General features: G+C 54.4%; 7 protein-coding genes across 7 annotated transcripts; 4 read left to right on the top strand and 3 right to left on the bottom strand.

Annotated features, from left to right (window-relative positions):
- Nucleotides 1-3,876: 3,876 nt before the first annotated feature.
- On the top strand, nucleotides 3,877-6,778 carry J4E90_006994 (uncharacterized protein; the record flags this gene model as incomplete). Its single annotated transcript, XM_051436536.1, has 7 exons — nucleotides 3,877-4,045; nucleotides 4,097-4,300; nucleotides 4,351-4,613; nucleotides 4,662-4,754; nucleotides 4,804-4,960; nucleotides 5,015-5,259; nucleotides 5,312-6,778. 7 exons carry the CDS (start codon nucleotides 3,877-3,879, stop codon nucleotides 6,776-6,778), a joined length of 2,598 nt encoding a protein of 865 aa, XP_051289282.1.
- A 694-nt stretch (nucleotides 6,779-7,472) lies between these two features.
- J4E90_006993 (uncharacterized protein) lies at nucleotides 7,473-7,996 on the top strand (the record flags this gene model as incomplete). The annotated part of the gene is made up of 2 exons (XM_051436535.1): nucleotides 7,473-7,695; nucleotides 7,770-7,996. The coding sequence occupies 2 exons, from the start codon at nucleotides 7,473-7,475 to the stop codon at nucleotides 7,994-7,996; spliced, it is 450 nt and encodes a 149-aa protein (XP_051289281.1).
- Nucleotides 7,997-10,240: 2,244 nt separating this feature from the next.
- Nucleotides 10,241-12,434, top strand: J4E90_006992 (uncharacterized protein; the record flags this gene model as incomplete). The annotated part of the gene is made up of 5 exons (XM_051436534.1): nucleotides 10,241-10,881; nucleotides 10,931-11,213; nucleotides 11,263-11,785; nucleotides 11,834-12,317; nucleotides 12,365-12,434. 5 exons carry the CDS (start codon nucleotides 10,241-10,243, stop codon nucleotides 12,432-12,434), a joined length of 2,001 nt encoding a protein of 666 aa, XP_051289280.1.
- A 1,320-nt stretch (nucleotides 12,435-13,754) lies between these two features.
- Nucleotides 13,755-18,059, bottom strand: J4E90_006991 (uncharacterized protein; the record flags this gene model as incomplete). Its single annotated transcript, XM_051436533.1, has 3 exons — nucleotides 13,755-13,966; nucleotides 14,056-17,689; nucleotides 17,829-18,059. 3 exons carry the CDS (start codon nucleotides 18,057-18,059, stop codon nucleotides 13,755-13,757), a joined length of 4,077 nt encoding a protein of 1,358 aa, XP_051289279.1.
- Nucleotides 18,060-19,559: 1,500 nt separating this feature from the next.
- Nucleotides 19,560-21,212, bottom strand: J4E90_006990 (uncharacterized protein; the record flags this gene model as incomplete). Its single annotated transcript, XM_051436532.1, has 3 exons — nucleotides 19,560-19,817; nucleotides 19,869-20,026; nucleotides 20,075-21,212. 3 exons carry the CDS (start codon nucleotides 21,210-21,212, stop codon nucleotides 19,560-19,562), a joined length of 1,554 nt encoding a protein of 517 aa, XP_051289278.1.
- Nucleotides 21,213-21,905: 693 nt separating this feature from the next.
- Nucleotides 21,906-23,310, bottom strand: J4E90_006989 (uncharacterized protein; the record flags this gene model as incomplete). Its single annotated transcript, XM_051436531.1, has 2 exons — nucleotides 21,906-23,167; nucleotides 23,220-23,310. 2 exons carry the CDS (start codon nucleotides 23,308-23,310, stop codon nucleotides 21,906-21,908), a joined length of 1,353 nt encoding a protein of 450 aa, XP_051289277.1.
- A 1,338-nt stretch (nucleotides 23,311-24,648) lies between these two features.
- Nucleotides 24,649-25,327, top strand: SYB1 (SNAP receptor, synaptobrevin; the record flags this gene model as incomplete). Its single annotated transcript, XM_051436530.1, has 3 exons — nucleotides 24,649-24,762; nucleotides 25,019-25,250; nucleotides 25,305-25,327. 3 exons carry the CDS (start codon nucleotides 24,649-24,651, stop codon nucleotides 25,325-25,327), a joined length of 369 nt encoding a protein of 122 aa, XP_051289276.1.
- Nucleotides 25,328-27,597: the final 2,270 nt, after the last annotated feature.

The following is a 27,597-nucleotide window of genomic DNA, read 5'->3' as shown; positions in this document are numbered from 1 at the left end:
ATGTTGCGACTTGTCGAAGCCGCGCGACAAAAGCATGATCGCGCACAAATTACCACGTGGCTTAGCATCTCGGAGATATGTCCATGAACTTACCATGCGACACAATGTGTGTTCCTGGCTAGTGGTTGCGGAGTTGAGTCTATCAGATTGGGAGGGAAAAGGAAATCTGATCCGACAAGGAGGCACCCATGAAGCTTGACTCGTCAGAATACGAACGGAACCATGGACAGTCATGCCGATGCACTGTTGAACTTCGGAGTCTCATCCGGTAAATCGTGCGACATATCCATGTGATAGCAAGATAGAATGCAGGATGAGAGTGACGCGAGGCGTGGAGCTTCGCATCCAGACAGTCTATACTCTGCCTGCGGGATCGGTTCGGCACCAAAGTGACGATAGCCGTAGCGAGCAGCGCCGCATCAGCCACCACACCCTTGCGTGCGTTATTGCTTTTCTTGATAAAGACGGCCTGCAGCCCGCATGATTGCTCATGCAGCCCGTTTCGACCTCGGGAATGTCATCCCGGAAGGAGAATGGATGTGGTCCCACCTTTCAGGGTTGCACCGAGAGGCCGCCCGGTCCCACACAACCCTGAGGCGAACATCTTCATGGAACATGACAAGCTCATGGCGTACACGAACCAAAGTTTTTTCGCAACCAAACATACGAGCCACGGGTTGGAAAGCGTGGCAATTTTCGGTGGTGGAGACTCCCATGCCTGCGAGCGGGGAATATTGCGGGCCTGAGGGGATGCAGAGGTAACACAACGCATCATGCGCTTTCCCGTTTTCTTTGAGCCCTTCTCTGGGCGTGCAGCTTCCTGTTGCTTCGACAATCGAGGGATCAAGTGGGGGGATAAAGTGGGTATCGGAAAATGCTTGACCTTCCCTCCGCTAGCCAGGCGACTAAGGGTGTTGTCGGACAGAACAGCGAGGTTGCACAACCTGTCAGCTAACGGCTCTCACCAACCACTCATCTGTGTCGCCGATCGCCTGCATTAGCTATATGCAGGCTCACCCGGAAAGCAGTGTAGGGATGAAGATCGCAGCATTTCACGGATAGAGCCATGTTCCAGATGTTGTACTCTCCAGGGAGGAACGGTTTGCCAGTCATGTCACAGCGCTGAACGGCGCGCAGCATGCAGGTGGGTGGAAGCATCAAGGCGCCGTGAAACGTTCGGATGCGCGATAGTAGTAGGTAGGGGTGGGCGTGGATTACCACTGGTACGGACGAGGTGTATTGGCTAAATACATGGCCTGCCTTGCTCGCCAATGCGGGGAGACGGTTTATTGATAGATGGTCATGGTCCTCGTGTTGGCGGCTTATGGCAGGATATGTTTGCTTGCGACGCAGTTCAGCAGGGGCTAGCGACGTAGGATAATAGAGTTTCCTCAGGCAAAGACGAAACCGAACAGGTCCTTCTGAGCTTGCACAACTGCAAGTACGCAAGTTAAAAACCTAACATTAATGCAGGCGTGCAGGTTGTCTGATAAGGCAAGCAATGTTCTCTTGCTTCCTGCTGCAGTTGGAGGCGTCCGGTCTTCCCTTGACCGGGGTGGAGTCGACAGAAACAAATACCGGGTGCCGCTCGTCAGGCAGTTAGATGATGAACGAAGCAAAATCCCCGGGCCACAGCCGCCAGCTGGAGTGCCAAGACGAGGCTCAATCCTTCGCCGTCCCACAAAACGTTTCAAGAAAACAATCGCACTCTCTAAAGGTCGTGTCCCTGATGACAGGATGGGGAGCAGATATGTATCTATCAAAGATCGACAAACTCTCGGCTTCTCGGGTCACGATGTGAGCGGACGGGCACGATGCAGATCTGAGCCTCGCCATGACAGACACGGACGCGAAGAACGTTTTGCTGGTGCGTTTCGCATGCGCCTCGCCGTTACCGCACAAGTCTGCCGCGTTCAGACAGAACGTACTGCAGACAAGATTTGGAAAATCGAGAAGTGACAGTAGCTCAAAGTGGCAGCGAAATGTTAATTGTTTGGTGAGGGAGCTAGATGGACCTTCCGCATTGGTAAGACCGCAGTCCCTTTAAAAACAGCCTCGCTTACCGGCACGGCTTTGATGACGCGCGCAGGCCAGCCCTGGATCCACAAGCTGGAGTTTCACGTGGGTGCGGTTCTTGAGCCCAGATGCTAAGAGAGGGGCTTTTGCTAGCGGCGGCCCGATGTCCTTTTCTCGGTCACGCTGCTCCGTGGACACCAGCGACGGAAACGGTATCGACAGATGTGCTACGGGTGCGGTGGGCTGCAGCACGCCAAGAAAGTTGGACGCAATCATGGCTCGAGTGAAGGGCGGCAGATGCCAGCGGCTTGGTCCTGCACCGAGGCGACGCAATCCCGGTTGCATGCTCATGCGCCAACAAGTGATCGACTCTTGTCAGATTCAGGCTGCGGCAGGGGGTGGATTGGGTGACACGAGCCTTTTTGCCGAGGACGCGGGAGCGGAGGACAACTGCGTCACATTGCGATGCATGCCGAGAGCCGCTAAGCAGACGACGGAGGCTTCTCTGTTCTCATGTGGAGGCTGGCTGATCGCCCGCCCCCGGCCTTTGGACGGTACTGCGTGTGGGTGCGCACCATCTGTGTCAGCACCGTCGTAGGCCTTGGTGCCCCTTTTGCAGGCCCTATACCAGCCCATTCCTGGCGGTTCCGAAATGACAACCATGCCGTTTTACCTAGTAGGCGCGCCAGCTGAAGACGCCGTAGGGCGACGATGGGGGTCTGGGTGGCTGGCATGGTAATCTGGCGACGCCTCCCAGAAAGCCCCGCTGCGCGAACAGGCAGTCTCGGGAAAAGAAATGCACCATCCATCAGCGTGGGTGTCGCGCTGCGTTGGGTGCCTTGGAGAGAGTTTATTTTGCAGGGAGAAAGTTGAGGCTGGAACATGCTCGAACCACGATCCACATGTGTTCGCAACGTCCAACGGCCCCTGCGACCATGTCTCATTAACTCGTTCAGGCAGAGGGTGTGGCGTTCTGCGCTGGCAGTGTATCATCATGGCAGTAGAAAATCGGCGAACCCAGATTGATGTGTCCTCTAGATGCGGCGCATATAGCGTAATGGCGGTAGCGTGTCAATCCATCGGCTCCGCTGTTGGGTGAACCTGGGACGAACCGTACCAGATCCGACGGAACGATCTGAAACAAACCATTCGATCTGCCAGAATTAAATCGCCTGGCTCAGCGTGATTAAGCAGTCTGGCTCGTCTGTCACCTGGCACCAATGTGATGTAGTAGTACAGTAAGGCGCCGGCGGTGGTTGCATGGGTCGCGGCGGATAGTCAGCGCGTCGATGCTAGGCACGTAATTTACGGCCCACTGGCTGGCACAAAGTGGGTCTTGGGCTAGCCGTGCACGCTAAACCATGCATCCCTGCAACATCTGGTCCCCTTACCCACGTCTGATGGAAGGGACGTTGGAGCGCCCCTTCCATCTGTTGGTCTGCGGCTTCCTCATCTGTTTTCTCTTCCGCGAGGCTGCATCCTACACCAGTCCTTCCTTCTCAACACACGTCGTGGCGAAGACCACCACATTGATTGTTGCTCTCTGACAGCTCTGCCCTCCAAGTCGGGGTCCACACCGTCCGTGTTCCTCTGCGCGCTGCTGTCGTTCTCCGCGCCAACCTCCACGCCTCGACTCGCACCCGTCAGTACGCTTGCGAGACGCGCTCCCACGCCCGACTGTACGTAGCCATCCTCCATCACCACCATCAAGCAGCATCTCCTGACTCATCCAGATCGACAGCCCGGCGACCCTTCAGTTGCTCCAGTCTGGTCTTCCCCTCCATCAGACTACTCCGTCACTGTCGCAGCTTCAGTAGCGCAGACGTCGCATTGTAGCCAGATCGGTCGCAAGCAGCCTTCATGGCACAACACCAGCAACCCTCGCCCACTACGGGCATGCCTCCGCATCATGTAGGGCAGCATCATCCCGCGCACGCGCAGGTGAATGGACACCCGCCGCACGCGACCCAGCCCAAGACACCGTCGCAGTACTTGGGGCAATTGACCGAGGCTGTATGGACTCAGATGGGTAAGCCAGTATCCAGTGTGCGCAGGGCCGGCACAGACTAACACCCAACAGGCTCTCTCTCTGAGCAAATGCAAGACTTGGAAGGCGCCATGCAATGCTACGAACAGGCCTTGAAGTTCAACCAGTGGTCTGTGCCAGCTATGCAAGGTATCGCGTGCATTCTCCGCACCAAAGATGCCTTTCCAGCAGCTGTCGAATACTTGCGCACGATTCTCAAAGTCGACCAAGCCAATGGCGACGTTTGGGGCAGCCTCGGTAAGAAATTTGCGCGCATCTTTCGCGAATCATCTCACTAACAAAACCAGGTCACTGCTACTTGATGATGGATGACTTGCAGCAGGCGTACTCTGCCTACCAGCAGGCGCTGTACCATCTGTCTGACCCAAAGGAGCCCAAGCTCTGGTATGGCATCGGAATACTATATGATCGCTACGGATCGCTTGAGCACGCCGAAGAGGCCTTCTCGCAGGTAATGCGCATGGAGCCTACGTTCGAAAAGGCAAACGAGATCTACTTCCGCCTTGGCATAATCTACAAGCAGCAGCAGAAGTTCAACCAAAGTCTAGACGTAAGCATACTTGAATCTCACCCCACGAACGCTTCTAACAGTTGACAGTGCTTCAAATACATCGTCACCAATCCTCCTCGCCCACTTACTGAAGAGGATATCTGGTTCCAGATTGGACATGTGTACGAACAGCAGAAAGAGGTTTGTCTCACCAAGCTTCGTAAGCTTTCACCGCTGACATGACGATTAGTTCGAAGCAGCCAAGGGCGCCTATCGCCGGGTTCTCGAGCGTGATGCCAACCACGCCAAGGTCTTACAGCAGCTGGGCTGGCTACACCACCAGCAGAGCACCAATTACGCTAGCCAGGAGCAGGCCATTGAGTACCTGGAGAAGTCTGTTGCTTCCGGTAAGCATTGCATCCCCGTGTGATTATGCGCGTGTATCTAATCCATTGCTCTAGATCAAACGGACGCGCAGAGTTGGTACTTGCTGGGACGCTGCTACATGTCACAGCAGAAGTACCCCAAGGCGTACGAGGCTTATCAGCAAGCTGTGTACCGTGACGGCAGGAACCCGACCTTCTGGTGCAGCATTGGTGTACTGTACTACCAGATCAACCAGTACCGCGACGCGCTAGATGCATACTCCCGTGCCATCCGCCTCAACCCCAACATCTCAGAAGTCTGGTACGACCTCGGCACACTGGTAAGTAGTTGATCGTCCCTGGACTGAAGGCTCTTCACTAACAATGGCACAGTACGAGTCCTGCAACAACCAGACAGCGGATGCACTAGACGCATACCAGCGCGCGGCCGACCTCGACCCATCTAACGTACACATCAAGGCTCGCCTGCAGCTTCTGCAGAATGGACAGACGTCTGCTGGCGCCCCGAACCAGGGCAATGCTCCTATACCTCAAGACGTGCACCCTCAAGCCTACCAGCCTGCCTCTGTACATGGACCTACCGCTCCGCAATGGGGCGCACCTCAGCCCCAGCAGCCTCCGCAAGGTCCTGCTCCTCCAGCCCTAGCGCCCGGATGGGATCGCCCTCTGGCACAGATCCGCGACCCTGGCCTTCCACCACAGCAGCTGAACCCATATGAGCAGCGCGAGGGCATTCGACCGCCTACACAGCATGCTCCCCAGAGGCCCGTAAGCCCCCGACAGGAAGCTCCCAGGTCATACGCAGAGCCTCCTCGTCCTCCCACAAACGGACCGGGTCCTCAAGGGCCAGCTGGTCCCCCACCTCCCGGACCACCCGGGCCAATGCGCCGTGGCATGTCTCCATCGCCGAAGACACACCATGCTGCTCCCAGCCCCTACCACCCTCAGCCACCGCAGCTGACACCGCAGGCGGCTCATGCGCAGCCACAACCACCTCTGCCCCTACATCAGCAACAGCAGCCACCTCAGCCTAACCGTATCTCCAACCCGAACTACGGCCCTCACGCTGGTAGTGTGCCTCCTCCACCCCCGCCCCCACCTACAGGTCTCGGTGGCCCACCATCTCAGGCCTCTAGCCAGAGCGGCGTACCTCCATACGGTGTTCGCCCTGCCAGCCCACCTCCGGAAGTGCGCCCGATCGTTGAGAACCGAGCGGGATCTCCACGCAACGGATACCAGGGACCGTACCAGCACCATGCTGATCCTTCTGCAACCGGTGGTATTGCTAGCGGAGCTCCTCCACCAGCTTCTGCCCAGACGGCTGCTGAGCAAGCAGCCCGCGAGCGTGACGACCGGCCGCCGACTGCTCCACCGAAACGACACCGCGAGTGGGAGGAGAATGACCACGCGAATGCAAAGCCTCCCATGAACGACGAGAAGCGTCAGAAGATGGAAGAGCCTCACAGCCGCCGTCCAACTCCCCCGCACCGCATGTCTTCTCCTCAGGTGCCGCGCCAGAGCCCTCAGGAGGGTCCCGATCCCCGGCGCTTCAACGATGGCTACCACCCGTCCGAGGCTGCTCACCACCCGCCGTCGCTCCCACCCATGGCAGCTGCGCGACCATTATCTCGCATGTCAGAGACACCAAAGCAGGAGCGCATCGAGCGACCTGAGCACCACGAGCCGGCTGCCCGCCAGATGGATGTGGATGAGAACTACGACGATGAGGGCGATGACGCGAAACCTACCGCGCCCAAATCTGAGCGCAGTAGCCCTCGCAATGCGCCCACCAACGGCGTTCCTTCTCATGCTCCCACGCCAGCCGAGCAAAAGTCTTAGGATGATTTCGAGGTACTCTTCGGGCAGCACTAGAATTCTGACAGGGTTTTACTTTCTTGTTTTTGCAATTAGTTACATGAGAATTGGGGAGTTGGGGATGTCTAGTTGGAGGGCAAAACATGGAAGAGACGTGGTAACGTACTTCCGCATGGCGATGATACCCTGCGCGCCTTACATAGTCCCCGCGCTTTTCGAGTGTTGTATGTATTTCTTAATCACCCACGAGAATGAAAATGCGATTATCACTATATACCCTGTTGCTTTGGTGTGCACTATGACTTCATCGTATCATTCAAGTGACTACTGTTCATTGGTAGCGCAGGTGGTGTCATTACTCGCTGCAACTTGCAGTGATCAAGGTCGGCGCAAATGGTGGGGTTGCTCACCTGCTCGTGGAAACGCCCGCAGTTAGCTGCTGTTGCGTCATCGCAGCGCGCTGCATCGCGAAATCATGGAAAGGCTTCTCCAACATCTTCCTCGCTATACTGTACATCCTAATTACGCGGAGCTCTCGTCTATTTCATACATCCCCAAACGACTGACGCGCCATAACGACCAACCATCCTCCTGTTTCGCTGTCCAAAATCACCAATCCACACGTCGCACCTTCCACTCCATCGTCTCCGTCTCACGTCCTGTTCTACCCATACGTGCTTGTTGCGTCAAAACCGTTCGCCTGACCGCCCTTTGTAACATGTCTTCCGACGCCGACTACGCCGCTTTTCTCGACAAAGCAAATCAGGACACTGGCTCTGCGGAGACCAAGGACGCGTCGCAGAAGAAGAGCTATGGCACCAAGAGCGTGAACACGGCCGTACCCAAAGCGCTAGAACAAGTAGAAGAGTACTATGTCAGCGACTCAGATGAGCCGTTTGAACCGGTTGCGTTAGAGTTTGATGGCGACAGCGTGTCTGCTGGTAGGATTCCCCTCATTTACGCGCACAGCGACGACAAGCCTCACGAAGTATAACATGCGCTAACATACACACAGACGACCTGAAGAAGCTCATCGGGAGCGACTCGGTAGAAGAGGTCAAAGGCACCGGCTTCGAGAGCCAATACAAAAAGATCATCGACGCGGTGAAGGCAGCCGGTAACGGGACCGTCAACGTATACCGGGTGGAGCTGTCGGGCACCAGGGCAGAGTACTACGTGGTGGGCGTGGACAAGGCGGAAGGCAGGATCGTGGGTCTCAAGGCTCTTGCCGTAGAGTCGTAAGCAGCAATGCACCGGGAAATGAAGACATGAACATGATCACGATGCGCTGCGCCGGATTATACACATGCCGATCTACATCGAACACGTTCCTTCCTGCGATGATGGGGCTCGGGTGCCCATGGCGCGAATAACGCCGTTTGAAACACGTCGCGCTCGCTGGGTTATGGTTGACAGTCAACGGGTCTCACTGACAAGATGGTGGAGCGTGCAGGTTCATGATGCGACGTCAGAAATTCGATTAGTAGATGTAATCTGCTGGTAGATCTGCGCTACGTGCATCTCTACATACTGTACGGTTGTCATAGCTTTGGGCTTCAGTGTGGACTTGTTTTCTCCAACCTCCCCTTCAATTATCGTACATGTTTGGATAAGAAAACATGTATGCATGGTCGCATGATGCCTGTGCGTGTATGCACGCGGCAATGGTGAAGCCCAGACGACACGCATGAGTCGCGCGGCGGGCTTCGAACCGCCAGTATGGCAAGAGACGTCCAGCAGGCTCGTTGCTCGACTTCAGCTTGCACGACATATAGATAGTTCAGCCTCGTGTACGTCAAGACCGCAGCCTTGCAATACGGTATCGATATATAGTTTGATTGGCTGTTTAAACACACTAGTTCGCCCAATCCGGCTATGCCTCGGCCGGACGTTGCAAAGTTCCAGAACCGGGCGGTCAGCTGCGCCTCCGAGCTTCATTTCGGGTGTACCCTAGGGAGCGCTTGGCCCCGGGCAATGGGATCCAGCAGTCTCAACCAGATTGGAAGCCGACCGATACGTGTCGGGAAGCCTAGGACGACGGCAAGCTGAACAGACCGGCGTGGAGCGGGTTGATTGAGATGCAGACGACGATAGGGAACGGTAGAGACGAAACGGATGGGTTAGAGCATTGGCCATTGCATGTCTCGGGGATCCGAAAAGAAGGTGAGGGACGTGGGAAGGATCAAAAAGGATGGTGTCAGATCGCCACGCTATCTTCGGCAGCGATACGGTGGGCGACCTGGTCAACACGAGATAAGATCGTGAAGTTACATGTACGTTTCTCAACGGTCGTGAGCACGAGGCACGTTCTTGTAACTGGTACCTTGGTACAAGTGCGGTAGCAAACGCCGCTTGCGAGGATGGGGGATTGCGGTTATTATATGTGGTGCCGACGCGTAATGGTAGAGGCGATGATCTTAGGCTATCGATTGCGCGTGCAAAGACGCGGATGCGCGTTTGGATTCTTGGAATGCCATGTTGAGGCGCGGGATATGCAGAGCTAGCGGTTGCGATGCAGCGTGCAGGCGGTTTCTATAGAGACAATCGTGTGTACCGTGGAGAGGCTGCATGTGAGGGGTGTTGAGGGGAATGACGGCTTGGTTGAAGGCGTCAAAGTTTGGGTGACAGGCAGACAGACAGACAGCAGCACGACGGGCTTCACGCATGACATGGCAATTTGGGTACTTTTTGACAGGCTCCACCATAGGAGAGGCAGTGGAAAAGTGTTGAAACGGGCTTGGTAAATTTAGCAAGGCTCTCCCGCTGGTGTGCGTAAGCGGGCCTTTGAATCTTCGCCGCATGCAAGCGCCGTGGCAGCGACGATTGGCCGCTCCTTAGTCGAGCTTCGAGATCTTCGCCCTCCCTGAAGTCCGTGTGGGCCCGACTCAGGAACAAAGCCCTAACCTCTCCCACCACCCACCGCTGCTTGCCACTCTCTGACCACGGCGCCGTCGCTTGTTGTGTTCCTGTCACTATCCCACAACATATCAGTGCCTCTCTTTGTTGCATTATTTCCCGCATCATTACCATCGCCATTCTAATCTGCACCTTCCAGCCCAGTGCGTCCTGCGTCATCCGTCATTCGCGCCTGCTGCCGTTGACCAGCGCCTGCCCTGCCAAGTCCCTTATCCTGGGCGCCCCCGTTTGGGCCAGGAGCCATCGATTCACCTCCCCTTGAACCTCGACCTCCCCCATTTTCCCTCACGCCGCCCTCCTTCCTGCTCCTCGACGCCCAGCAGCGATACCGAGCAGCATCGCATGACGAGTGGAGGATATCCGGCTTCCCACGTGCTTTACCTGACACCACTAGCTGCAGCATAGCCCCTGTTAGGAATTTGCCCACCCGCGTGCCATAGGTTACCGCAACACTCGTTTTCCACCTGCATACCGCCTACGCCGATTCATCCTCTTCACTTCGCTCTGCTATCCGAGTAGCAGCTAGCCAGGAATTATCGCCAACCCTCACCGCATACGCTCCCTCGCACCATGATGCCGCAATCGCCGAGGGGAGACGGGCCGCCCCATCTCCGCCTCAACTCGGGCTCCCACGAGCCCAGGACCGACGACAACTCGATGCCTGCTGTGCGCCCCAACACGGCACGAACCAACTCTGCGCGCTCGTTAACCCAGCCAATCCGTCCTGGCACAGCCCCAAGTCAAGGCATCCGATCGCCCGGCGCGCCCGATGTATACAGCAATGCGTCCATCGCAGAGTCCGCTGAGATGTTGCTCCCGCCGCAGAAGATCCGCACGCAGCGCTCCTACCGAGACGAATCGCCCATGCAATCGCCCTCTGGCTTTTCCTCGCGGCGGACAAGTTGGAGCTCAGACATGACGGGAGGGCCTTTCGCTTCGCCTTTCGACGACTCGAGAGCGCCGTCGCGAGCTGGCAGCGAAGAAGATCTCAACACCCAGACTGTCTCTGAGAAGTTCAACATTCACCCATCGGCTGGATTGTTGCTCTTCCCGGAAGACGTGGAGAAGGACGACTACCTGCACAATCCCGACCCGAACGAGAAGGACAAGAGAGACTGCGATGTCTTCACGCGGAGAGGTATAGTCAATCTGGGTGGATTGGCCATTCTCGCGCTCGGTCTTCTCATGCTTTTCATCGGTTACCCCGTTCTGTACGTATTTGCGATTCCGACGATTTTCGACTTCACTAACGCATCGCAGCACCTTCGTCGAGGATCTCACGGCACCAGAACGAGGCCCATGCACAGACAATCCTCTGTGCATAGAAGGCAAGCAAAACGAGCCGCTTTTGAACAACCTACGAAAGGGCCTCATTGATCCCGATACGCCCAAGGAGGCCATGACGCGCACATCGTACAACGGCGAGGAGCAAGTCTTGGTCTTTTCAGACGAGTTCAACACCCCCGGTCGCACGTTCTACGATGGCGATGACCCATTCTTCCAAGCTGTCGACATCTGGTACGGTGCTACTATGGATTTGGAGGTAAATTTCGAAATAGCCATCTTCAAATTGCAGCGCTGACATGTTCCAGTGGTACGACCCAGATCAAGCCTACACCGAAGACGGCGTTCTCGTCCTGAAATTCACCAAAGAGAAGAGCCACGGCCTCGATTACCGTTCTGGTATGATCCAGTCGTGGAACAAGCTCTGCTACAAGGGTGGACACTTGGAGGCCAGCATTTCGCTGCCTGGTCGTGGTAACACGAGTGGTTTCTGGCCCGGTTTCTGGACTATGGGCAACTTGGCTCGCCCCGGTTACCTCGCCTCGACTGAGGGTCTTTGGCCATACAGTTACCACGACAAGTGCGACATTGGTATCACGCCAAACCAGAGTTCATACGACGGTCTCAGCTACTTGCCTGGTATGAAGCTACCCGCTTGCACCTGCGACGGCCAAGACCATCCCAGCCCCGGCAAATCCCGCAGTGCTCCGGAAATCGATGCTTTGGAAGGTTCAGTTCATTTCCTCGGTCCTGGAGAGTCCAACGCCATTGGTGTCGTGTCTCAGTCCTTCCAAGCAGCACCGTTCGACACATGGTACATGCCTGACTACGGTAAATTCTCTCACTTCCGTTTGATCGGATTCAACTAATGTTTGGCAGAATACATGGAACTCTATGATACCTCGATTACCACGATGAACGCTTACAAGGGTGGTCCCTTCCAGCAAGCTATCTCTGGGTTGACCAACTTGAACAACGACTGGTACAACGGCAAGCAGTATCAGACATACTCATTCGAGTACAAGACCGGCGACGAAGGTTTCATCACCTGGTATGTCGGAGAGGACAAGACCTGGACCATGTCCGCACCAGCGACGCGTGCCAACGGTAACATTGGAACGCGAGTCATCCCGGAAGAGCCAATGTCCATCATTGCCAACTTCGGAATGTCGAACAGTTTCGCAGCCATCAACATTGAGGACATCGAGGCGCATGACCTCCCGGCCAAGATGCGGATAGACTACATTCGCATCTACCAGCCAAAGGACAACCAGATCATGACTTGCGATCCCGAGGGCTACCCTACTACCGACTACATCAGGAACCACCCTGAGCCTTATGCGAACCCTAACATCACTGACTGGTAAGTCCATACATCACATCTGTTATGATAGTACTAACATGAACCAGGAAATCCAGCAAGTACGACTGGCCCAAGAACTCCTTCATGGATGGTTGCAAGGCAGAAGTAGAGACCTAGTGACCTGCAACTTCCCAGAGACTGCTGGCTTTCGGTCTCTGTTGTCATCACTTCCCTTGTGTCGACTACCTTACGTGGCCATGGCAGTACGACGAATACCCCTCAAGATTGGAGTTCCCTCGCAAAAAAGCACGTTAATTATAGATCATCGTTTCCTCTTTTCGACCTTTTCGAAGGCCACATTAGCATTTGCATGGAGCCGGGGGCGTTTACGACATTTCGAATCTCACATGCCTTCGCCTTCGCCTTACTCGGGGACCCAAGATGTTATCTGGCCTGCGTGCGACTGTCCGGTTTCCTGGAACTAGGGGCCACTACTTCAACGCACCGCCGTCGCGCCGATACACAAGCCGCCTATCGCTCGCTTCGACTGCGCCCGTCCAGTTGTCCATTGAACGATCCCCTTTCAGCAGCGGCTTCGTCTGCAAAGAATCTTTTCCAACCTTCTCACATATAAACGGCGCGCGCAACTCTGTATATCACGGCATCTGTTCTTCCATGCTTCGCCTGTACAAAGCATACTTGCAACATCAAGACTTTTCAAGACCGCCTTTCTGTTTCCCGTCTTCTTCCCTCATCTTCTTTCCAGGGTCTTGGTCAAAGTGGAGTTGCTGGGCGGCGCCTTACAGCTTCCAATCACCCCAACTTCTTCTTCTTCTTCTTTCGATCATCTGAATTGTTGTCTTGTAATGCATCGCTTGGCTTCTATTTCTGCTGCTTCATCTTTTCTTTGATATTGTTGGACATTTTGGGAGCAAATATGGCAAAGGGACTACTGGGGATGGAATGATGAATGAGGAAATCTGGTCTTTTTTATATTGATATATCCGGGCGTTTTTAATGTTTAGCAGAGGGAGAGGACGTAGATGTGGGAGGAGGGTTTGAGGTGGCGGTGGCGGTGGTGGAAGAAGCTGCTGCTGTTGTTGGTAGAAGGGTGGCATATGAATGGTGTAGGAGATGAGAGAGGAGGAGGAGTAGACAGGAGATAACATACCCTCTGATGTGTATACTGAGAGTTTATTCAATCAAGTTCAACAAACAACACTTCTTCTCTTGCATGTGTGAGGCTTGTGGACGTGTGTGGTACGACATGATAATGCTGTTGAATAAGGGATACACGGGTGTCTGGCTTGAGAGGTGGCAGTGCAGTTCTTCAAGTTCTTCCAATGTATCCTCATCAAGAATCGATGTCACGCAGTCTAGTCCTCACACGTCACAACATAGCCAGCATTGACAACATGTCAAGATCGAAATCCCATTGATCCTTTCTCACAACGCCTACCATTCACCCAAGCATCCCACCCAAACACACCGGTATACCTAAATACTAATAAAGAAACTCTTTTCTCCCTCCTTCGGCTCCACCCAAGCACGCTTCAAAATCGGATCCGCACAACTAATCCTTATCCGCTCGACCGTCGCAGGCGACGTAAGCGACAAAAGCGATGTTTCGCCAAATTGTGTGCGCGCAGCTTTCAACGCGTCGCGAATGGCGAAGAAGACAGCGCTGCCCATGAAGAGGGGGGGTTCGCCTAGTGGTATCAAGTCAGTAAACAGTGACGGTATAAAGGAAGACGGGTGGGTAAGGAAAGAAACAGGAAAAACCCGGGAAAAGACTTACCAACACCCCTACTCCTCTGAATAGTCCTCAAATTCTCCCAATTCACATCCTTCAACAAACTAACATTCAGCACCTGCGGCACATCCCTAAACCCAGGGATCTTATAATTCCCGGGCCCCTTCGTCGCGACCCCACCCGTCCCCCTCAACCACAGTGACTCCTCCGTAGTAAAAAGCCCCTGACCCTGCACAAACGCGCCTTCAATCTGGCCATAGTCAATCGCCGGGTTAATACTGCGGCCAACATCCATTTTGATATCGGCGCGACGAGTCGTCCAGTCACCAGTGAGCGTGTCGATTTCAACTTCAGCGGCGGCAACGCCCTGGGTGAAGTAGAAGAACATCTGGCCTGTGTTGGCGCCCCAGACGTAGCCTATATCGGGGGTTTTGTAGAAGCCCTGTGCGGAGAGGTTGACGCGGGAGAAGTAGGCGGCGTGGGCGAGGTCTTTCATGGTGGCGTCTTTGCCTAGTTTTTCGCGGAAGGGGGCGAGGCGGGCGTTTAGTTCCACGCAGGCGTTGTGGATGGCGTAGCCGTTTAGGTCGGAGGAGGCGGAGGCGGCGGTCGAGGAACTGTTTGCGACGGTGTTTGTGGCGGTTTCGCTGATGAAGACGGAGTCGAGGGGGACGCCGAGAGTTTCCCCGGCGATTTGCGTCATCTTGGTGTGTAGGCCTTGGCCCATTTCCGTGCCGCCGTGGGCGACGAGGATGCTGCCGTCGTGGTAGATGTGGACGAGGGCGCCGGCTTGGTTGAGGAAGAGGGCGGTGAAGGAGATGCCGAATTTAGTGGGGATGATGGAGAGACCGCGTTTGTTCCACTTGTGTGTTTTGTTGAACTCTTCGATTTCTGCGCGGCGTTGGGCGTAGGCGGATTCTTCTTGCACTTGCTTGTACATGAGTGGGACGTACCAGTCTTTGATTTCTTGGTTGAAGTGCGTGATCATGTTTGTGGAGGGCGAGTAAAAGTTGATTTCTCGTAGCTTCTCCACGGGGATATTGAGGTGGTCGGCGACTTCTTCCATGTAGGTCTCTGCAATGAACATGCCCTGTGGTCCGCCGAAGCCTCGGAATGCGGTGTTGGAAACGGTGTTTGTCTTCGCGACACGTCCGCGGACATGGATGTTGGGTATCGAGTAGCAGTTGTCGATATGGGAGAGAGACCGCTCCACAACTGCACCAGAGAGATCCTGACTCCAACCACCATTGCAGAAGACGTCTGCATCAAGGGCTTGTAGCTTACCGTCTTTGTTGACGGCAACTTTCCAGCGAGCGAGGAAGGGATGCCGTTGTCCAGATGTCATGATGTCTTCGTCTCGGTTCAACATACAGCGTACAGGTCGACGAACCTTATTCGCTGCGCAGGCCACGATACCAGCGAGTTGGACTGAACGCGTCTCTTTACCACCAAAACCACCACCCATGCGCTTGACACGGGTGACAATCTTGTTGGCGGCGACACCGACGACCTTGGACACATATGCTTGCGTCTCCGCTGGATTCTGCGTACTGCTGAAGATCTCCATCTCGCCATCCTCCGGCTTGGGGACGGCGACACATGCTTGAGTCTCCAGGTAGAAGTGCTCTTGACCACCCATGCGCGCTACACCAGTGAAGACGTGATCAGCCTCGGCAAACGCCTTCTCGGTGTCTCCCTTCTGGATGTGACGGAAGTGGTTGAAGTAGCTATCCTTCTCGATAGCCTCTTCTATCGTGAAGATAGCTGGAAGCTCTTCATACTCGATCTTGACAGCACGTGCGGCCTGCTCTGCATGTTTCGCTGTGTCAGCCAAGATCATACCAATTGGCTGACCAGCAGTGAAGACTTCGTCGAGAGCGAAGAATGTCTCATCGCAGGACGGCGCACCCCACCAGTTGGCTTCTGGAGATGCAAGATCCTTGTGGTCGACGTACGTAACAACACCAGGAAGTTCCAGTGCGGGTTCGGCATCGACGGATAGTAGCTTGGCATGTGCCTTTGTTGAAAGTACCAAGCAGCCATACAACTCGTTTCTTTGCAGGGGAATGTCGTCAGTGTACTGCGCCTCTCCAGTGCACTGCTTCATAGCCGCGACATGGTTCTTCGACTGCCCGACTTCATTCTGGATGTAAGCCTCAGCAGCCTTGTCGTCCTTCTTGCCCGAGCTAATATCTCTTTCAATCTCGCCGATTGCATGTGTGTCGACTTCAACTTCCTCAGCGTGCAGCTCAGCCAGGATCTCATGGTAGAACTTGTAGAAGAAGCCGAGCGCGAGAGACTTCCTGTATGTCGCCATACCACCTGGGACACCAAACCGCAGATCGAAGTCTTCTTCGAGCTTGTCCATGACGCCCTCCAGTGTTGGAAGATCAGAGAACTTCTTCCCTTGGAGGAAGTCCATTGCTTTGCGCGCGTGAATTGTCGTAGGTGCCATGCCACCGTAAACCAGATCCACACTCTCGACTGTGTGCTGATCGTCCAGTGATATCCTCAAAGCGGCATTCACAATAGCAATGTCGTCATCTTTCCTCTTTGCCTGCTTGTACGCGCGGATGTACTCGCCCTTCTCTTTCGCAACCGGGATCTTCAACCCCGCGATGATGGCATCCGGAGGAAGTGCAGTCTGCCTATATCCCTTGAAGAAAGTGGACATGGGAATTTCCGTCGTCTCCTTGAGGCTCTTTGCTATGAGCGTCGCATTCGTCGCAACAAACACCGGATTCAGATCGGAGATAGGACTCGCTGTTGCAAGGTTACCAGCGGGTGTACCCACATTCCTAATCTGTCGTCCAGCGAAATACCGTATTTGCTTGAGAATGGTAGCAAATGGCTGGCCCCGTACCGGTCCGTAATGCTCGAGAGCGTCTTTGCAAATCTCCTCCAGATCCGTGAGAACAACGTTTCCGCCGATTTCGAGATGATCGTCGTGGAGCTTGAACTGTCGTAGTTCCGCAATGTCGCCGACAAAGACTGAAGCGTTGTAGTTCATGCCCTTGAACTTGATCTCGATTTGTGTTTCAGTCGAGCCACCGATAAGCTTTGCGGAGGGATAAACGTCCTTAATCTCCAGTAACTGTTGCAGAGTCGTTGGTCGGAACCACCTCTTCTTCTTGTTACCGAATGCCAATGGCTTGAACTCGTGTTTCCGTAGCTGTGGGGGAAAGATCAACTCTGTGTCTGGCTTGTACTCGATGAACCCAGGTGGTGCGAATCGCTTAATCGGTTGGTCGTCATCAATGTTCTTGCCGCAACCTCCGCCATTCGCACCGTCCTTGTCCATACAGCATCCGCCTCCACCATTGGCCTTTGCTTTCGCGCAGCCCGATTTCACGCTGAAGCTCTGCGCCGCGTCTAATATCGGCCTATATCCTGTACACCGACAGAGGTTACCATCAAAGGCTTCCTCAACTTCGAGCTCGCTAGGTCCGACGTTGTTGCGGAGGAGAGCATACAATGACATAACGATGCCCGGTGTACAGAAACCGCATTGACTGCCATTGCCCTTTGCTATCCTCTCCTGTGCAGGATGTGGCCGCTTTACGTTGCCAATTCCTTCCACTGTTATAACGTGTTTGCCGTCTACGCTGACGAGGGGTGCGAGGCATGCGTTTACGGAGGCGTGATAGATCTTGTTCGTTGTGGGATTGAATTGCGATATAACCTAGCAATTTGTCAGTCTCTCGCCCTTGATTTCTGGACCAATGTCTCCGATAGTCCCAGAACCAGAGTGCACTGTCTTTTAGTTTTGGACCCATTATCCTCCACCACAACCACGAGTCAAAGTAAAGTAGCAAACATACCACAGTACAAGCACCACACCCACCCTCCGCACACCCCAACTTCGTCCCCGTCAACCCAATCCCCCTCAAGTACTCCAACAGCGTAACTTCAGGATCCGCACTATCCAACACCACCTTGGTGCCATTCAGGTAAAACCGGAGCGTATCATCGTAATCGGCCGTAACTTCGTTCAGCGACTTGGTCGCGTCGCTTGACACGGCTGGTTGTGGGGATATGAGACCAGGCGCCATGTTTGCCACCCGCGGTGCTGTTGGTAATCAAAGAAGAAAGAGAGACGTAGAAGACACAAACACAGGCGAGAGGAATGGGGAAAAGAGAGAGGGAAGGCAAGAATGTCACGAAAGGTATCACAAGCTTGATCCTCTAGCTGTTCAGGGTCCTGTCCGTCGGGCTTGTGGGGAATAAGCAAACTAGATATGACAAGCGTGTGTACCGCGGCGGCAGGAGGGATTGCAGCCGCGTAGAGCAGTCATTACATGAGTTAGTTGAGTTAGTTAGTGGTGTGAACGAATCAGCATCGACGTGTTTGTCCCTTATCTTCGTACGCGGTCTAGGGTGAGTAGCTTGCAGAGGCTCCGCGTGCAGGAGCTCGCCGATGGCCGTAGTTCGCGTTCTTGCCCCTCCATAGCCCCACCCCACGCCGCACGTGAGCTGTCAGGTCGCTTCCCGCCTACTGCCTAGGATGGCGAGGTCCGCTGTTGTCGGAAAGGAAGGAGGGTGCCGATAGATACAAGGGAGACAGTTTTTACTGAGTTGAATTGAGGTGAAGTGTGATGCATGGACCTGGGTAAGTCCTACGGTGACATATGTCAGTGCGAAAGACACAGGAGACCTCTGTAGTAAGCTTTAGAATTTGGAGATACAGCGCGTATGAACCAAGTTCCCAGTGCACCTGGCTGCGCTGTACCGTTGTGAGTATCACGAGTGCACATCATACAGAGTATCACGATAGAAGAAACATGCATGAAGGAATTAATTTTGTGTATTGAGTCACAGCATCTAAAAGCCATGATTCGGAAAAGCTACTATACAAACGATGATCTCCGAGTGCGACGTCCATTAACGCGACTATTTAACCCCAAACGTCACTGCAAACCAAGGCAGATGCAGGTCCAGATTTGTGTGTTGCGCGAAAATACAGGCATGAAGAACAAAGTGACGCTTTTTGGTGGTAAAAAAGTCTTCAAGAGGAAGATTCGAAGACCAACGTCGATCGATGACGGAGGTCTATACCAATTGCACGCCCGTGATAGACATGCAAACAAAGACATGGGAGTCGGGCCTGGCAGACCAGAACATGCCTTGCTGATCAAGATGTAGCAGGGGTAAATGAGAACAAACAGCTGTCGACTTGTTGCGCGGACGTGAGGGTTTGCAGAAAGATCATCCTTGAAGAGAGCATAGTCGAAGCGATGATCAGCTCACACAATGCAGGCGACAGCGATGACAAGAGTGAAGCCGTGAAAACAAGCCAAAGGCTATGATGTCGGTGACAGCCCAGGCTGAAGAGGAGGCTCTTTTGACGGATGAGCACTCAGCGCATAGTAATGCATGCAACAAGGCGAGGCCGGCTACGCGCAAGTCAAGAAAAAGATTTCGAAGATAGTCCAGGTCATCGGGTGGATATCATGCCAGGCGCAGCAAAGTTCCAAGCAATTGGATCATGCAAACAGGGCAGCATTCGGCGAAGTTCAGCAAAATGTGCATCGGTCACGGCAACTAAGCGACGCTTATGCGCCGGGAGGTCCTTGGGCTCCTTGACCGCCCTGTTGTTGCTGGGCGATGGACGCATACCACATTGCAAGGTAGTTTTGGTAGCCGCCATAGACAGCGTATGGGTCAGCAGAAGCAGCACCATTTGCATCGGGTGCAGCTGCTTGAGGAGGCTGCGCGGCCGCGGCGGGTTGTCCATATGAAGGTGTCTGCTGGTGTGAGTATCCATTGTCGTTATTTCCGTTGTCACGTCGTCGTGAGTTGTTCTTCTCTCGCTGCGTCGTATTAGCATCCGTGCAGATCTGTCACACAGCAAACAAACTTACCACTTGGTCGACCTTTTCCCAGATAGCTCGCTTAGCATCATCAATGGCTTGACGGGTTCCGACAAGACCAATCTCGCGCTCAATGTCGGCACCGGAAGCTTGCGATACGTTGATCTTGCAACCGGTCTCTGATTGCATGGACTTGATAGTTTCACCACCTATGAATCGTTAATACGACAAACACAACATATTCAGAGCGATATTACCTTTGCCAATGATCATGCCAACAGCATCAGAGGGAACATGAATACTATCATTGATCTTGCCAGCTCCAGCACCTCCAGCAGCACCTCCACCGTAGGGATCAAAGTTATCACGCCTGGTGAATGCTTGCTGCGGCGGCGCGGCGGCACCGCCACCTTCCATTTGCTTAGTGTCACTGTCGACAATCTCCATGATGAGCTCCTTGGCATGTGCGGCAGCAGTGGGACTTCCGATGAGGTTCACAGGTCGCAAACCATTCACGCTCTTGTTTTCACCGACAATGTTGACGTGGCAGCCACTGCGCTCTTGCAGATCACGGATAGTCTCACCGCCACGGCCGATGATGAGACCAACAGTACGATCAGGCACCATGATTTGCGACGACTGTTCACCCTCACGAAGAGCGGGCTGTTGTTGGCCAACCATCTTAGCGGCGGGTCGGGCATTGCGGCCAGTCTCACGAGCAGGATTGCCGCCATTTTCTTCGATGATGCGGTTGATCTCGCGTTTAGCACTGATACGAGCACCCGGGCTACCGGTTATACGACACTCGCGCTGAGGTCCAGCCTCGGGGCCGTTGATGAATTGAATGCGTGTTTGAGATTCTTGTTCAATGCGGCGGAGACTCTCACCTTGACGTCCAATGACAAGGCCAACCAACGAAGAGTCAATGAGAATCACCTCAGAGTTGTCATTAGCAGGGGGCGAACGTGCTTGCCCGTACTGCTGCGAAGGAGAGAAGGTGTCACGCCTAGGAGGAGAGCGATCACGTTCACGTCCATAGCCACCTCGGCGCTCATCACGACGCTCATCGCGGTATGGGTTGTAGCTTTCACGCACGGGTTCTCGGCGCGCTGGAGACCGCGAGCGCGACCGAGAACGTCGGTAGGGCTGGCGTCCGCTTAGTCGCGGGTCTTCTTGATAAGCTGGAGCTGTGTAAGTTTGCGCTGGGACACCATAACCAGACCAAGACTCAGGTATACCTGGACGCGCTTCGTGTGCAAGGCCCTTCTGAGCCGCAAAGCCACGCGCCTTGGCCAGCGCATCCTGGATGCTGACTGAGCCGGAGCTTACGGGCTTGATAGCGCTGAGATCAAGACTTCCAGAGTGTGTGGGAGGAGGGAAGTTGTATCCGGGCATGGCGGGCGGGGTGGCAGTTGGCATTGCGCCTGGGAAGCCTGGGGGAAGGCCTTGGGGAGGGGCATGTTGCGCCTGGGGAGGCTGCTGGGGCGTCTGCGATGGGGTAGTCGAGGGACGTCCAGCAGCTACAAGGGCAGTCAGTACAAACGTCGCGAGTGTGGTGAAAGTGTGAGCGACCTACCGAGCGCCGCCAGGATGGCGTTGAGATCGGGGGGAGCGGCCATCGGAAATGCGCGCGACCAGGTGGTTAGTTTCAAAGATGAATTGGGACAGCCGTGTTGATGAGCGACAAGAAAGTGAGTAGGGCGCCGTTGAGTCGAGTGCGCGGGTGGTGTGTGTCGTGTGCAGAGATCTTTGTCGCGGCGAAGAAGGAAAGAGGAGTCGGGCGCAGCTTTCGTACGCACAGGCCACTAGCGTGGTATTAGCCGAGCCGTGGCTGGTTCCAAGGTTCTCTCTCTCACTAAAAGAACGTGTTGCCTTTATGGCACAGAATGCTTCTTGACTTCCAAGGTTCACGAGTCAGAGTACACGTGCTTTGCGATTCTGATATAAATTACGTCAATATTGGCTATGATGTGACACGCGCCCGCAACCTGATCGCGCCCAAGGAAAATGACGATGAAGAACAACAAAAAGATCTAGTACAGTCCCAAGTGCGCGCGCTGATATACAAAATGAAGACGGGTATAACATCTATGACACCATCCACCAGGCGCCGACGACAATGGAAACCAACACGAGGATAGTCAGGATGCTAGCACCGGCCTTGTCGCCAGTGGTCACGACATCAAACTTGATGGGATCATCACTCTTATCGTCGTTGCCAGCATCGGGGTTGCTCTTGGAGATACCACCCTTCTCGGCAGTCGCAGGACCGCTGGTAGACGGGTAGAGCAGCGCCTGTACGACTTCCATGGCCGCCATCTGCTCACCAACACCGAAGCTGCCGTCGTTCACTCCATTTGTGGTCCACTTGAGCCCACAGGAAGTCTGTTGATCACCTCCGTTGCACTGCTTCGCCGCGGCCTGAGCGGATGCCTGGAGGTAAGGGTCAATCTGTTCGCGGGTCCAAGGTGCGACACTGGCTGTGTATGCCATGGAACGTGCAAGATAGGCCTTGAAGGAACGCTGGTCTACGTCACACTTGCCGTTGTTCTCGCAGGCGACTTCAGACATGACCTTGTCCTTGAAGAAAACGTCGATACCGTCAATGACACCCTGGACACGCGTCTTCCACTTTTCGTCCTGTGACACGTTCCACATGGCAGCAGCACCGGCCATGTGAATGCCAGCATTGTACGTCCACTGGATATGGTTGATGGTTGAGCAATTCTGCGTGTCGTCCGTTCCATCGTAGTAGTGGTAGTCCGGGCTCATAAGTCCTACCGAAAGTTCCCACTCCCAAGCCTTCTCAGCCCAGTCAGCGTAGGTTTGGTTACCGAGGTATTTGTAAAGTCGCGAGGCGATGTTGAAGAAACAACCGTTCGAAATGGTGTTCTTGTAGTTGTAACCTTGGTTGAAGCTGAAGATCTGCCACCTCAAACCACCACCGCAAGTCGACAAGTCCCAACGCTTGTATTGGGTGTTGAAGACGGCTTGTGCAAGCGACAGCCAAGAAGGCTTGCCATCGGGAAGATCAGGAAACTTGTTCTCTGCAGCCGTCATGGCGGCCATGCCCCAGAAAGCTTGGTCATCGTTTCCGAGCGTCTTGGTCTGGTTATCAGGCATGTAGTTGGCGTTCACTCCGATCTGGGCTTCTAGAGCCTGGGTGGTGATTTTGTTATACTGGTCATCACCGGTGTAGTACCAGTAGTCAACGAAGGCATTGAACATGGCGCCACATTCCCACCAGTAGTATGGATCTGGGAGATTGCCTGGTGTGTCGCCTGGGTTGTCACCGGTGTAGTACTTGCGCAAGTTCGCGGAGAGTGACTTGGCGGTCTGCTTGATGGAGTCTGTACATGTCAGTACGTATGCTTGCTGGCGTCGGACTTGAGGAAGTCGCACCTGGGGAGCTAATATCCAGGTCGACCGCGCCCACACTTGCGAACAGCAGGTTCGAGGCGCCAAGGGCGCCGAGGGCAGAGGTGAGCTTCATGTTGGGTCGGGTCTAGTCGGCAGTTGCAGCCAGGGTCCAGCGCCAGGCTTGGAGACACTGCGCAGTGTCGCGAAAGGAGTAGTGTTGAAATGATCAAGCTTTCAGGCCAGCAGGCGGCTTGGCTCTGACGTGGGGTATCGTAGAGAGTGTCGGGTTGATTGACGGGTGGTATGAAAGGAGCGACGGGGATCAGGGGCGCGTACGGCACGGCGGTTGACACGGGATTAGAGGTGTCTATCGATTAGGAAGCGGTGCAGCGAGTGTGTTCGAAGAGAAGGGAACGGGAAACAGGAAGCTGGCGGTGGAGCAAGCGTTGCGCGAACTCCTGAGCGGCGAATGGGTAGCAGACACCGAGACTCAAGACATTGGACACGCGTCTTGGCGGCGATCAGACCCACTTGCCAGGTACGAACGGCGCCTGGCCTGCGTGAGGCCTGGGGATGCCTCTCGCCCTGATAGGCTAGGGACGCAGGCACACTCTATTGACGACAATGCACGATGCTTCTGCTGCATAATGTGTCTCGTTGACGAAGACGCCTGTCGCTTCTGTTTGCTGCGCAGAGACGCGGCGATGCGGGCGTCTGGCTGGGCGGCGACGACAGTGATGACGAAGCGCCAACTACACACTACGTTTAGTGTAATTGTCTTGTCAAAATCCGGTCCGTCTTTGTTCTCGTCGCAGGTCGTATTGCCGTGTTGCCACGCCGCAGCTGCGGACGGAAGTCTGGTAAGCAGTAAGATTGGCCTCGTAACAGCGAGGCTGAGATGACGGACCCGTCTTTACTTTCAAAGGCCATCGTCGACGGGCTGAGGACAGGCGGAATTTATCTTGTGAAGTTTTCGAGCATGTAGACGGACCGATGACGGATCGTGCAGCACCTGTTGCCTCATAGGCAAAGTGTCGTAATGGCGAGGCTGGTGTTCATCACGTGCAGTGGCGCAGGCTGGGCAGCCCAGATCCAGATGGGGGCCGGAAGCAGGCACGGCAGCGATCGCAACAACTTGAATAGAATACCGTCATAACCGTTGGAACATCAAATCCGCTGTTGACTCGATTGTGCACACTGCGCAGACATATTGGCATTCACAGATTAAAATTCCGTGTTGTTGCGCCAGGTTTCACGCAAACATCAGCCTCACTGCTCAAACGGAGCTGACACATTGCGCTCGTTCGCCATCCGGGCTGAGCGGACTCTTGGTCTTCCTCTGGGCAACCACACCACCATCTCCATCCTCCAGACACCACCTCACCACCCACACCGATCCATCACCACCACCTCTTGAAGCCTACGCAAGTCGCACGTTACCCGGAATTTCCAGCACACTCCATCTCCAACCATGTCGAGCCGCGAAGAGCCCCCGTATGATCCCTACATCCCCAGCGGCGGCGCCGGTGGCCAGCAGGGCGGACAGGGCCAGAATGGCAACCACCGCACAGCTGCGCTCCAAGCGGTATGTTGTCCTTTTTCTTCTACGTAAGGGTTCGAGCGCTGTATCGTTTGTCGCATCCTCGCAAGGCACCTATGGTCGAGCCGCAGTGGCCGGCAGAGAGCTTGCGTCAGCGATGCGATAATGACTACACTGCTTCACACCCTCGTTGCAACTTTCCACTCGCTTTGCGCACATGTGCGAACATACATGCATGCGCAGAGGAGCGGTTCAAAGAAGCTTAAAATCATGTGTGAGCTCGTGCTGACTCGTATGCCAGGAAATCGACAGCACCGTTGGTATCATGCGGGACAACATCAACAAGGTCTCAGAGCGAGGAGCCCGTCTAGACTCGCTACAGGACAAGACCGATAACCTCGCCGTGTCCGCCCAGGGCTTCCGAAGGGGCGCCAACCGTGTGCGCAAGCAGATGTGGTGGAAGGACATGAAGATGCGCATGTGCCTCATTGTGGGCATCATCATCCTGCTCATCGTCATTATCGTTCCTTCTGGTAAGCCGTCCCTCGTAGATAACTATTAGCTTCCTATGGCTAACACACACACAGTCGTTGCCACGCAAAAGAACTAAACCACACCCACGAGATACCACGAACCAGTACATTAATAATAGCGCGGATGGGGGAGGTTGCACAGCCATTGGGGGACGGAGGAGAATGGCTACGAGTTGCACTACGATCAACGACAGCGGTCTCACTGTAGGATGTGTGTCACGGCGAACACGGAGCGATGGATCAGATCTGTTTCTTGTCTTTCTTTGCATTCAGACGGTCGTGCTGTGCTGCACTCACGGATAAGCTCCTTTGCATGGAACGAACTCCGCCACCGCTACGAATATCCAACGAGAGCCCAGTTCCCCAGCATGGTCGTCAGACGAGCAAATGGAGTTTTATGCATTGTGAGTTGCTGTCTTGCATGTCTATAGTCAATTTATATCTTATGCCTTGATTGTGTACTGCTGCGTGAAAGAATGTAGGAGTGAATAGGGAGGTGGTTCATAATTTGAGAACAACCTGAAAGAGCTGCTACTTAAGCACCGTCCTTTTGACAATGGGTACAAACAGGGACTAGACTGATCACGCAGTATACTCGGTAAAGAGTGTTCCAACAACACTCTGTACAACGAGCACCGTCATCATATCCTATTCTTGAGCGGGGTGACTGCGGCAACCGCCGTACCACCCGACTAGATACGCCATTAGCTCATGGGGCTGAGGACGTTCTCGATGAACACCAGCAATATATACCAAATACATCAGATCTTTCCAGGGATGGTCGGATAGATTAAAGTCTGTGGCACTGGCCTGCTGACATTTAAAGTCGGCCTTCAGTAAACTATTAACAATTGTATCAGGCCAACCACACACACACGGCTATGTCGGTAGGCGATCTCCTTGCTATAGGCCGACTGAGCTCCGATCCGGCATTTCCATGCCGAGTTCACCGTCACGCTGCTTTGCGACGTCCTTGTTCAAGAGCAATATGCGTAAGGCGCTCTACACTATAATTCTCGAGGTTGAACTCATGTACGCCACTATGCGCCGCGTGAAAACAAACGCACTCCCTTAAACAATATTTAAAGCCCGTCAGATGGTATTTGAGCAGTTCACTCTCACGTCCTTGTGTCATCTTCCCGTACCTTTGGCTACTCTTCCAACTCCTCGCCTCCCCACGCGTGAAGCACATCTCCGTCTTTCCGATTTAGACGTAGACTCCACAGGAACAATCAGTCCTGTGCACACAACAAGGTAACGCAACTCGACTTACCTCCAATGGCGAACTGTACAAGCGGTCTCAGCCTTGCACGAGAAGGCCAATCGAATTGCGACAACGTCCAGGGAACATGTGCATACGCTCTCTGCTCCGATCCCTTTAACTCGGCACAATGTTACGGTCTAGACGCTCGTCTCGGTCTACAAACCAACTACCCGTCTTACTCCTACAACTGCTACACCAACTGTCCTGTGGCATGGGATCCTGAATATCCTCTTGCGCAGGGAAACACTGCATTGTAAGCTCTGCTATTCAACTACATACCCTAATTAAATTAAAAGCATCTAAGCAGCATCTGTTCGCAGGCTTTCAAAGTTGAGAAACGCATTAACAAGACGAACAGTTGTTGCGACGACCCTGGTATGGTGGTGGTGTGTCGACCCAACTGTACCTGTACCGATGTCGACGACGTCGCCCCGTCATCGCCACCGATTTCGTCACTAGCGCCCTCTACGTCACCGGCGAGCTCCTCGGTGGCCGACTCGACTACGATGCCTACGACTGATGTCCTGACGACTGGAACAGACACGGCTTTGCCTTCTAGTACGGGTCCCTCTGCGGGCTCCAAAGCAGGCGTAGGTGTAGGTGCAGGTGTAGGTGTGGTCCTGGGAGTAGCGGCGCTTTTGGGTTTGGGTCTTGCGTAGACGATGCTGATGCGCAGGAGACACGTTCTAGGGTTTGCTGACAGGAGTAACCAACAATACATAACCAATACATTGAAAATCTCAGCAGATGGTTGGAGAGATAGAAGTCTGTGGCGTCCGCATGCTGACAGGCTTTCGACTTTAGCACGAGGCTGAGACAGCCACGTAGGGCCGTGTCGATAGGCAACCCTATTGCTATAGGCCGATTGATTTGAACCGGCATCTCTATCCCGTGTTCACCGTCATACTGCTTTTTGACCACCTCGTTTAAGACTGATCTGCGTAAGGCGCTCTACACAACACTGCCCAAGGCTGATCTTATGTACGCCAGAGCCTGCAAGATAGTCTTCGCGCAGTACACTCCCACTTTATTCTTCTGTTTTCCTTCAGCCTGCGTGCAAAGGATATCGCAAACCGACTTGCT

This window comes from Alternaria incomplexa, assembly GCF_024043165.1.
Source record: "Alternaria incomplexa strain BMP 0042 chromosome Unknown scaffold_10, whole genome shotgun sequence".
In the NCBI taxonomy this organism is placed as follows: Eukaryota; Fungi; Ascomycota; class Dothideomycetes; order Pleosporales; family Pleosporaceae; genus Alternaria; species Alternaria incomplexa.
The sequence above is the reverse complement of the archived record's forward strand: the minus strand, read 5'-3'. Positions and strand labels throughout refer to the sequence as shown.